The 12,485-nt window shown below is 40.6% G+C and overlaps 1 protein-coding gene across 4 annotated transcripts in view; it reads left to right on the top strand.

Annotated features, from left to right (window-relative positions):
• Positions 1-12,485, top strand: part of LOC134542427 (NF-kappa-B inhibitor cactus-like) — a 78,605-nt gene that overhangs the window by 28,442 nt on the left and 37,678 nt on the right. The window contains exons 1-2 of one of the 4 annotated variants that reach the window (XM_063386651.1): positions 9,961-10,129; positions 10,384-10,945. In XM_063386651.1, coding sequence (XP_063242721.1) covers positions 10,120-10,129; positions 10,384-10,945 — 572 coding nt within the window. In that variant the 5' untranslated portion in view covers positions 9,961-10,119. Of the gene's footprint in view, positions 1-9,954; positions 10,946-12,485 lie in introns of those variants that run through there. The other 3 variants (XM_063386653.1, XM_063386650.1, XM_063386652.1) reach the window with 3 other exon arrangements.

Here is a 12,485-nt window from a genome sequence, read left to right as displayed (position 1 = left end):
AATGTTTCTCACTTTGAGGAAATCCTCCGTGAACTAGCCAACACATGCCCCGTTGTCGGAACCCGGATCGCTTCAGCAGAAGGCGAATGAGCCGACGAAAGATCACCTGCGATTCAGTTCATTCCCGACGAAGACCAAATATTGTTCGTCGTTGCGCGCAGTGGCTGGTTCTCCCAAGGTCGGCACGTCCATATAGGCGAACTAGGCAACCGCCTAGGGCGCCAAGTAGCTGGGGGCGGCTCAGCACGACACATAACAGCTGATATAATATATGTTTAACGATTATTGAAACTAGATGAAAATTGATTTTTGTAACAGTTTGAAATGTTTATATTGATATAAGTAATTATTTAAAGTCCACGGTGACCTGTTTATGATTTGTAATATGTAAGTAAAAAAGTTAAAAAAAAAAAAAAACACAAGCCTGCTTACATTTGAATGTTGACAAAATCTTAGGCTTACGTGATGTATTTTGAGGCAAGGAAATTTTTTTGGGGTGTCCGCCAGGAGGGGGGGGGGGAGGAGGCATTAAGGTTTTTCGCCTAGGCGCCAATTTACCTTGCACCGGCCCTGGGTTCTCCGAATGAGTTATTGTGTTTTGCTCGAGACCGCAAGAGAGAGACGGATTCCTCGCGGTGGCGTGTGGTTAAAGCCTGCTGCAGACCAGGTGTCAAGTGATGTCGCTAATTGCCCTTCTCCGCGGAGAAGCCCCAAGACATCTGGGCGTGACGTCACGTCTCGCGGTCTCCGAGCAGACTCCGATTGAACACGCCTTGAGCGGGCGGGGAAAGCCAGATGAACATTTATTTCTGCGGTTTTTCTGAGAAAATTTTAGATGATCCCACCGGCAAATATTTGCAGCATGTTGGTTTATAAACTACGCAAGAAATGCAAGAAAGTATAAAAAAAAACGCAAAAAGTTCAACTTCAAAGTTTTCAAATACCCATTTATGAACTACGAAAGACGCAAAAACCCAAAGCGAGAATACTACTTTGAACTTTTTGCGTTTCGGCTTGCGTTTCCGTCCGTGCACATAACGTCTGCGTCTTTAAAAATTTCAAGAAAAATCCACAAATATATATGGTAAACAAAACCTTTAAAAATACACGATTCATGAAAGTGTTACCAACGCACGAGTGTGTAACCAACTTTCGAAAACAAAAAAAAAAAAAAATTCTGACGCTCACGGAAAATGTAAAACCTTTTTTTTTTTTTTTTCTATCCGGGAAGTGTTTCCGCGTTCCGCCATGTTGTGCCGCGCTGAGGTCACGGACGTTTCGGATCGCGGTCGGCCCCAGGGAAAATTTATTTCGCGCCGTTGTGATTCCGCATCACATCGCGCGGCGCACCTCCGCCGAGCGGCGCTGATTCAGAGCGGCGTCATCTCCGTGTCGGAACTGACCCGCGCGCTTCTCGGTACGTCCGCGTGACTGCGCCACCGGCTCCTGTTCCATCCCACAGCTTCCCGGCGTCCGCGGTCCTCCAAGGCCGCAGTTAGGAGTCAGTTGGAGGGGGTCCCAGTATTACAATTTTTTGAGTAAGTTACCTTTTTAATTAAGTTCCAAAAGAAATCGGTTGTCTGTAAAGTCGGTTTACGGACGATAGTTTAACGTGACAACGTCATAACAAAACATTGATGAAATGATTGCATACTTTTATGAATAAAATTGAATCATTTTTATTGAATTATCACTATTTTGTATGGATGCAAAGAAGGAGTGAAATGAAATCTACAATTTAATTGATCAATTTAGTTTTATTTGCACTTATTAATTCAAATGTGTTTATTACTTTAACGAACAGATTATTTTAACTATATAACGTTTATACATGTTTGCTGTTTAACTTCTTCCAGTCTGTGTTATTCTGTTAAGGATAGGACGATGATAGGAAAAGTAGGAAACGAATGGGAGTGTTTCAAGTTTAATGCGCCTCGAAAAAGTCAAATCGACGGTTGTTCCAATCGAGTGGACGGGAGATAGATGCGGCGCAAGCGTACAATGAGCGTAACGGGACAATGAGTCATCCTTTTTCGTGCGTGCAGCCGGCGTTCATCGATTTATTAGACGTTGTCACGTCAAAAACGTTGCATTAAAATTCGGCCTTGAAATTTTTTTCACTCCCATCGATCGCGCCAAGAGGAAAGACAAACATTCGACGCGACGAAGCAGCGGCGCGGTAGCTCCCGCGCAGTCGGCCGGCGCTGCATCGGGGTCACGATGGGCGGGGGATTCCCTCGGCAGAGCTCGGCAGAGCTCGGGAGAGCTCGTTAGAGCACCTCGACTTTCCCGGCGCGGTGAGAGCCGCGCGACCTCGCGAGTTGCGGGCCGCCCGCTTCCGCTGCGTTTTGGGCGAGGGCGGGAACGGGGAGCACACGATTCACTGACCTCGGGTCATGCACGCACGCTACGCATGGGGAAGCCTACGATTCACTCGTCCTTCTGGACATACCCGAATACTCACGTTGGCAAGCCTTATTTTCACAGACGAGAGAGCCAAACCCGAAGTTCCTCGAAGTTCATGTTACCTTTTTTTTTTTTTCCCCGTAGCCCACAACAGGTGTATTTATTTGGGGGAAACCGTTTACATGATTTCACAGAATCTTTAATGTAGATATCCTACCCAAATCAACCGTCCACAATGTTTTAAAGAATTTATATTGTAGCTAACCTAACCTAATTGCCCATTAGTTATCATGAGTTGTATATTTATTTACAATTAACAAAAAAAAAAAAAAAAAACGAAGATGCACGATCGGACGTTTGGCTCTCTCGTCTGTTGAAAGTAGACTTGCCAACGTGAGTATTCGGGCATGTCCAGAAGGACGAGTGAATCGTAGGCTTCTCCTACGCATGCACGCTCGCGAGACCCCGCGATCGGAAGAATAACAGTGTTTCCCATGTGTCCACGGGCCCAACTGAACTAGTTGTTCATCTAGATTTAAGGCCCCCCCCCCCCCCCTACATAGCTAGGAACACATGCGGTGCGCAGAGCTTCAGGAAAAACAACGCGATTTTTAAAATTATTTAAAATTATCCCTGTAGGATCTGTTTACGAAACGCATTTAATAACTATCCGAGGGTCGATTAGTACTTTTGTTAACGGATTAAGTTTAAAAAAAAACTGTATTTTTAGAAGAGTTGAACTGTCTAAAAAGGCGTGTTTTCAGAGGAATTTTTAGTAATAAAACAACTGGTACAGAGTCTTGAAAGCGCTTTAAGGGACATTTTATTACACCTTTATCTTCATTCATCCGTCATTTAATGTTACTGTCACCGCTCAAATTTCATAGTTGTCTTACGAAACGACTAGTCTGCGCGCCAGCTATGAGCTAGAAGCAACAGCGAGCGTCGCGCTTATAATCCCGCCTCACTGAGGCAGATACACCCCTGACTAGGAGGAGTTAGTGGTGACTCAATCGCTGTCATGGCTGGCCAGCCCCCAAACAAGCACATGATGCATGCGACCCTCTCCCTGCATGGCTAATGCCCAGCATGAATGACCGGGCGTGTAGGCTTCGGCCTGAGACACACCTAGGTTTCTCCCTACTCGGATCCCTACAACAAAATACACTTAAGCTGGACTCATAATAATTTTTCGCCCGCCCTTCCGTCAACCGTCCGTAAACAAGCCGAACGATTCACATCCATCCGAAAATCCATTATAATATTTTTATACTTGGATGCTACCAATTTACTATTAAGGCTTAAATTTTTCGGAATATTTATCTTGTAAAGGTTTATTTACCAGTTGCCGATTACGTACGCTAAGCACTTAAAAATGATAAAACAAACTCTAAAATATGTATTTAAATACAATTTAGAGTTTCCGCGCATTATTAAATACTTTTGTGACTCAGACAATTTTTTATTTAGAATATCAAACTTTAAAACGCGTTCATAGGCTAGTTATAAAAACATAGTACAGAAGTAGCTAAACAAATGAACAAACTAAAAAAAAACCTTTTTAAATAAAGATAATTCCTTTCAGACGTTTTTGAGGTTATAATTTCGTCTGTCCGTCCGTCAAAAATTAACATTGGCAAAGTTTTGACGGACAGACGGATGGAATTTTTTCGGGCCATCTGATAGGCTGATTGACGGACGGACGGATCAAACGGACCATTGAGGTTGCAGGATTTGAGAGCATTTAAAAATGTCGCTCAACATCGTAACCAACATTTCATTTTAGTTACAATAACCTAGACAAGAAAAATAACTTTTTTGGACGTGACAACGTCTAATAAATCGATGAACGCCGGCGGCACGCACGAATAAGTGTCCCATAACGCACATTGTCCCGTTAAGCTGTGTCCCGTTACGCTCATTGTACGCTTGCGCCGCATCTATCTCTCTTCCACTCGATTGGAACAACCATCGATAACACTTTTTCGAGGCACATTAAACTTGAAACACTCCCATTCGTTTCCTACTATTCCTATCATCGTCCTATCCTTAACAGAATAACACAGATTGGAAGAAGTTAAATAGCAAACATGTATAAAAGTTATAGTTAAAATAATCTCTTCGTTAAAGTAATAAACATATTTGACTTAATGAGTGCAAATAAAAGTAAATTTATCAATTAAATTGCAGATTTCATTTCACTCCTTCTTTGTATCTATATAAAATAGTGATAATTCAATTAAAAATGATTCAATTTTATTCATAAAAGTATGCAATCATTTCATCAATGTTTTGTTATGACGTTGTCACGTTAAACTATCGTCCGTAAACCGACTTTACAGACAACATTTTTTTTTTTGAGAACCGTATTTATGTAACGCACGTGACCTAATTTAACTACCGTTTACTTTTACGTTGGTTGGTTTTGGAAAAGGGGGGGGAGGGGTAAAGGGAAGAAGATACACGAACGTGTTTGTGGGGTCGGTGAACGGATTTCCCGGGCGAAACTCGGCGCGGCGGCTGTGTGTGCCATGGGGGGGGGGGGGGGGGGAGGGGGGAAGGGAGGATGGGATATCCACGGGAGTTTCGTCACCGCGTGGAAGCGCGGGGCGAAACCCCGCGTGGCTATCGGGAGTGGGGTGCGCTTTCCCGCGCGGCTTTCGCAAATCCTCCACGAAAGTAGTACTTTACTCCCTGGTTTTCCCTTTCTCCTTCCGCCATTTCGTCACATCGCAGATTTGCACACCGCGCGCCAGGGACGTTGAAGGGGCAAAAATAACTATGCGAGTTACAACTTTTCTAAACCTCGCGTTAAAATAAAAAATAAAAAAAATTAAAGGCTGTAAACGTCACCATGGCCATAACTCTAAAAGTGATCTGCGTGTATCGCTTAACTCTTTAAGGTCTTGTGAATCTCATGATTAAAACCCCCCTCAAAGTGGTGCTTGCAAAACAGCAACTATGAAACGGGGTTAAACAACTATGTTTCAAGGAAACATTTTGAATATTATATATAAAAAAAATTTCCGCTTATTGCATGCCTGTAGGCCTACACTGCCTAGTAATTTTGAACTTGGTGTACTCTGCATTGACTACATGTCAGATTATCATTGTATTAACTGAAACGAAAAAAAAAAAATACTGTTAGCAGAAACATGTTTTTTTTTACATGTCTGTAAATTTTCGCTCGCGAATTTCCGTAAATATTTTCACCTGCCACTTTAGGGAAAACCCTGATCAGGGGTTTTGAACCCCTACCCTCCTCCCCTATAAAAACCTATGGTCTGCAGATTACACGATATTCCCCCCTTCCCCCCTGTGAATACTACAGTTTTGCTACACTGACTCGGCATGGGCGTCGCAACCAGGGGGGGGGGGGGGGAGGGATGGGGGGGACACGTCCCTCCCAATAATAAAAATCTTCAATTTCGTCCCCTCCAATAATATCTTTAGTTTCGTAATTATATTAAAAATATTATTTCTATGATATAACCCATATGTTGCGCATGGTGCATTTAGTCCAATCGTGGTAATGTGAGCACTGTGTTTTTACAAATTTGTTCTCTGAAAATATTTTTTTATAAAAAATTAATTATATATTGCAACCAACTATAAATTAGAATATTTAGGAAAGAAAAGTGCCTAAAAAACCACCATTTTGCACCTTCAAACCCCAAATTTTCCCGGGTCCCCGCTTTTTCCCCAGGGGATGGATATTCCTCAACAACTAAATGAATTGCAGTCCTTGCGACGCCCATGGACTCGGGGTCAGTGAGCAGTATATATTTCCCGCAGGTTTCCCGGTAGGTTCGGAGGCCCGCGCAAGTTGCGCCACGCCTTGGGCCGCGGGGCTTCTGCGAACCAGGCCGCGCAGGAAGTCGTCGGGTTGCCAGACGTTTCCGGTGGCCACCCCACCCCACCCCCCTCGCCCACCTGCCATCTGCGGGTCGCCGGGGCTTCCACGAAGTAGCTCCTGGCGCTCGAACCCGTGGAGGTGATGTAACAGGTCACAGGTCAAGGTCCCCCCCCCCTTGGCGTCCTGGGCTGGCCGGCAGTCGCCCCCGAAACAACCATTGCCACCCAAAAATAATGTGCGACAGCAATGTCCAAGCCCCGAACGCCCTGCAATTCTAGATTCTTTTCTACTCTTGTCCAACTCCAGAACCATCCTTCTGTTTTCCCGTAACCAACCTGCTTGCATAATGCATGCTTTTTTTTGCACCCCGCATGTGTTTCCACTGTGTTTACGCAGGTTTTACCTGGGCCCAACTTACCTAGTTTTAGTCTAGAATAGTCGGTGAGGGGGAATTAGTAATGGCGCCAATCGCTGCCATGGCTGGCCAATTACCCCTCCTAGCCCACGATTCATGCTTCCTCTCCCGCATGGCTTCAACCCTGCATGATTAGAGCGTATGTGCTTCGGCCCGAGACGCACTTAGAATCTTCCTTACCCAGACCCCTCCCAAATACACTTAGTTTTAGTTAGGTTAGGAACAAAAATTAAAAAACCGCCTACTCTGGACAGACATACGGTGTCCGGAGCTTCAGAAGGACGCACCAGGGCCGTATTTACGCGCAGGTTATTTAGGCTGTAGCCTATGGGCCCGCACCACAAATGGGGGCCCGCACCACACGACACGAAAAAAAATTATACTCAGGATGTGGATCTTCTTATATTCTTAAAATACGCGTCGACATAGTGTCCAGTTGTTTTGAGTGGATTAATTGCGCTGAACTAAACTCTTCTGTATAAATAATTTTCGATTATTTTCATTGGTTTTGGTGTCACTTAATTCCTAAATCTCTAAATACTGTTTGGTTAAACTGTCTAGTTTAATAATAAAATTAATTTTTTTTTTCAAAATAGAAAATTGATCAAAAATATGAGTTTTGTAGGTCAATTAAAACAAACTACCCACCCAGACCCAGGCAAGAGGCACCCACTGTTTCACTGGAAGGGGATACTCAATATAACCCCCCCCCTCCCTTCCCCTTAGAGAGGGCCCGCACCACAAACTCAGCCTAGGGGCCCACAGGCAGTAAATCCGGCCCTGGGACGCACGTGATTCTGCTCAAACTATCCGATTGGCGTCTGTTTGAGAAAAGCATTGAAGGATACGCTGAGTGCTGATGAGCAGTTCTTTTTCCGTATTTCTTTTAAAAAAGTATTTTTAGGATAGTGAAAATGGCACTTGACTAGACTTCCTTAGTTAACATTTTTAGCGCGCTGTGCTATTGTCCACACGCTGTAGCTAGCAGATGGGCGGAGTCGAATATCCGCGGAGTTAGGAATTACCAGAGGACGGTGTACTGTGACGTAGGTGAAGTCACGTTTTAACCACGCCATCGCCATATTGTATACGCCCAAAACATTGCGGAAATGGTGCTTGAACACATCTGATTATGGTTAGTAAGTATGAGTTAGAATCTCCTTCGTTAAAAAACAAGTCACTTTAATGAAAACAAGTAATTTAGAACTGTTTCCACACTGCAAACACTACACTTCAGCTAATTTTTTGGGCGTATAACCTATATGGTGAAACAATCAATTGAACAAAAAAAAAGGGGGTTGTCTGTAAAGTCGGTTTCCGGACGATAATTTTAAGTGATAACGTCGTAAGAGAACATTGCATACTTTTTAAACAGTTTTTTTGCAAATTTAATTTATATAATTTGTTTAAATATAAAAATATAATCACATAATATTTAAATATAATCACAAACAATTATTAAAAAAGCCCGGCTTAAGGAGGCGTACGAACCCAATTTTTTGCCTTCGTGTTATAGGTAGGTACGTAGTTGTTTAGTGTCGTCTTATCACACGCCGTTACAGATTCATTTAAATACTTATCTGTATGTTGTTATTGAACGTTCCGTGGCAAAAAACAAATGCAAACAGAAGCAACAGAAAGTTGTATTACCCAATACTCCCTCTAGATTAAAAAAAAAAAAAAAAAGCTCTGGTAATGGCGCAATGATGAAGCGGATGGAGGGACGACGCTGTGAATTGGAAAGTGAAGAAACATGCTGATCATGAAGTCTTCAAGGAGGGAGTGGAAAGATCCGTCAAAACGTTATTGCACAAACTGCTTGTACTCTTTAGGTAGTACAGAATCCGACCGTGGCGATGTCAGCCTTCTGCTAGTTATCGAATAACACGTTGGTAGTATGATTTGTTAGACGTTAAACTTTGTGGTCCTAAAAGCTTGTAAATGAGAATAAAAAGGAGGGGGAATGGGTCCTCCGGCTCAGAAATTATATATGTATATACACATATATGAGCATAGATGTATACGCCATTTTATCCCCTTCCGTGAATTCGCCATGTCAATGAAAACTTTAAAAAATCATTGCTATAGGTTACAAATTTTAAAACTTTATTTCAATTTAAGAAAAAAATTAATTACATGTGAACGAGTTATTTCTGCTTAATTTCGGCAACTGATCATGCGTTAGTAGTATTCGATGGAGAGAAATTGGTTTCACTGGCTGGAAGACAAAATATTGTTATTTTGATCCAGGGATGTATTCCTGTTGGGTATAAGGATAAGTGTCTCCCTTCTTTCAGTTTAATTAGTTCCTACACTGAATAATATGTTCTGTTGAAAAAATTATAGAATGATATAGGTATATTTGATTTGTCTACTTGGTTTCGATTATAAAATTATCTGCAACGAATGTTAAAAAATTCGCAGATTACAAGAACATTTTTAGTTATTAGATACTTGTTTAGTTTAATTTTAAAATTTCATGTTTATTTTCTTACGTGCTTTTAATATGTATGATTTTAGTTTTAAAAGTTGTTACGTAGGTACCTGTGTAGTTATCATCAGTTAAGAATTTTTAAATTATCGCTAGTAATCTTTTTCAGTCTAACTTCAAACTAATTTTCTTCATGCATAATGGATTTGACTTATTAGTTCTATTTGTAATATAAAAAAACAACTGGTTTCCTGTATCTGCATGCTAGATCGAATTAAAAAATCACATTTTAAAATATTTTGATGAATATTCTTTAAATGTGTTTTGTAACATTATTATATGTTAAACCTTTACAGTAAAAACAAAATATCTACTTCCAAGTGCAGCGTGTCTTCGTTATACCAGATATAATAAAAAAAGCAAACGAAATTCGTTATTGTTAGTGTTGTTTCTGCTAATATGGCGTTAGTTGTATTTCATCTCTTCACGTAAATGCGCTACTTTTAAAAACTAGTTTGTTATGTCCAATGAGGCTATGTTTACACGTAAGCTATAAACTACGAGCATTAAAATAGCATCGGAATTCGTTTGGAAACAAATCACTACGCTTTCGCAATGTCCACTAAAAACAAACATTTATAAATTCAACCTTTAATGTTTAGAATGTGGATAGCTACATTTTAATTTGTAAGAGTTTAATGTTTTTTGCGGTGAAACTTTACTTATTTCCTTTCAAGTTGAACGCTCGAAAAGAAATCTCACGAGAACTACTTTCTTGCTGCGTGTTACTCCGCCCATTGTGGGATTTTCCCGCTCCCCCACTCCTCGGGTTCGGGTAGGCAGATCCATACTCTTACATGGCGGTAGGTGGGACGAAAGGTTGCGGAAACACTCGAAGGTCGGCGCGCGAGTAGCAACGTGTGGAGAAGCAGCAAACGAAATTTCCCCTCACAACGAGGCGATATTCGAACGAGTTACGATTAGGCTTGGTGGTAATAACGTGTTTGAACAATGAATGACGGTGAGTTTTAGTTGTTGCAACCAAACAAAAAAAACGTTTCTCGATATTACCTACTTTCTAATCAATGTGCGCCTGTGCAGTATCTACCTTGGAGTGACGTAAACATCGTATTTACGCGCGAATGCGAAGTGTTTTGCGTGCGGGCATGTTAGTCTAGTTTTTTGTGACTTCTTAGTTTAATAACATTTTTTTAAATATGTGGCATCAACCGCGTTCGTCGTCAGGCAATGTTGACGAGAATGACTTGGTTTCAGATAGTGCTTCTATCCAGCATCAGGGCCGAGCCAAGACATACCTTCATGGGGTGTCGGCCCCTCAAGGGGAGCAGCTGTGGCAAAATGCGAGTGGTTTGTCGAAAGAGCCCTCATCTCCTTCTATGAAGGGCATGACAGATAGTGGTTTATGTGACTCTGGCAGGACAGATTCTGGGTTTCTGTCCGGGGCAAACCTAACCTCCGAGTGCTTGTCGTCGGATGACATTACCTCGTCGCACAAGTTCTCCGATTCGTCTGTGTTGGATCGTGGTGACGAAGACAAAAAAGAAGACTTGAATATCTTAATGAGGCTTGACAGTGGTGTTGATGTGGGCTTAAACGATCAGTTTGGTGGCTTGAGTCTGAAAACTGATTCTTCCATCAATGATCTCAACTCATCGTCGAAGTCTCGAGGGCAGGATCCCACACCTTGCAACATCGTTGTTTCTAAACCCACCGTCGCAAGTACGACCAGGAGTTCGCCTGCCACTTCACACGTCTCCGAACAGCCTTCTCAGCAACCATGGGAACTATACTTCCAACAGGATGAAGATGGAGACACGTAAGTTAAATTTTGTAATACTTACTAATTTTTGTATAATTATGTTAGTAGTAGTTAGTGATGCAAAATCTATTTTTGCTTAAATCACTTAAAAATATGTTTGTAGTCACACCTGTTGTACATACCAGACAAAATAAAATTGACTTTTTTTTTTGCAAAATAATATTTGCTGCTTTTATATTTGTTAAAAAAAATAGGCTTATTGACTTAAAATAAATTGTGTCTTACCAACTAAAAGTTTTTAAAATATATAGCCATAGTAGGGTACTATAAAATTCACGAATTGGCGGAAGTTCAGTGCATCTAGTAGATTTATTTGTGTAATATTTTAAAACCTAGGCTTAAAATGAATAATATTAGGTGCAGAGTTCCAAATAACTTTATATAAATGTCCACACTTGCCACCAGTTTAGCACAATCTAAATGCATAGAGGCCTAAACATTTTACTCGTTTAAAAACTTTTTGGAAAGGTTGTCCTGTAGATTGCATTGTACATCTTATTTTTTTTCTAAATGACTATAGATTGTACTGATAAAAATTAGCTATACACTGAGTTGTTCCATAGGGCTGTAAATGTAGAAAGTTCATAACACAATACCATGCATTACAGATGTTTGATATTCGGTGGAATAAAAGGTGGGGAAATGCATGTTTTAGAAGTATACAACTGAAAGAAGTTGAAATGGCTCTGGTGATTTAAAGATTGTTACATTGGTACACCCTAAATGTCTAGCTACAATTAATAACAATAACAGTATCCACTGCATGGTAGCATAACAATCAGTCACACTTAACTTTCTTATGCACAAGTTTATGCATAGCCAATAATAATCTTTTCTCAAAGCTAGTAGAGATAAATCAAACAAATGAAATTCACTTTGAAATGTACATTTCCGGTCACGGAATAATTTCTTGGTTGACTAATGAAAGGATTTTTACTTATATAAATAGGCTCTATCATGTTTTTGGATGTACTTAGGCATCAAAATTAAAACAAGTTCAAAAAGTTTCACCTAACAAATAAAAAAAAATGTTATGTTTATTTTCTGTCAATTTTCTGTTGAGAAGTAAAGTATTACTGGATCAGAATCAAAAAATCCATTTGTTTATGTTGATCGAAACAAGTTTTGGCTACTGTTGTTTACATTGTTTTTTTCTAATGGTTATTTAGATTGCTGCACAGTTGTAAGGTATTTAGGCTAACATAAATTAATACAAGCAGCATGAAAACAGAGTGCTGTTCTAAATTAGTTGTATACTTATGCATATATTACCAGGTCAAAAGTCTTAACGATATCAAGTAGGTATAAGTAATTGTATGTTGGTTAAGGCCTCACCATCTTTAAATTATAATATTTTGAAACTGCTTGCTATAAAGTTCTTGTGCTAAGTTTTTTGGGTCAACATGACAGGAATTAGCTTTGGCTGCATGTTGAAGTTAACACTTGTGAGCTGGTGTGATTTATCATTATAGTTGTAGTCACCCTGTGAAATAATTTGTTTTCCTCGTGGCACAGACTAAAACCTGTTAGTAAATAT

This window comes from Bacillus rossius (assembly GCF_032445375.1).
Source record: "Bacillus rossius redtenbacheri isolate Brsri chromosome 4 unlocalized genomic scaffold, Brsri_v3 Brsri_v3_scf4_2, whole genome shotgun sequence".
NCBI classification, from domain to species: domain Eukaryota; kingdom Metazoa; phylum Arthropoda; class Insecta; order Phasmatodea; family Bacillidae; genus Bacillus; species Bacillus rossius.
This window is presented reverse-complemented; position numbering and strand designations above follow the sequence as displayed.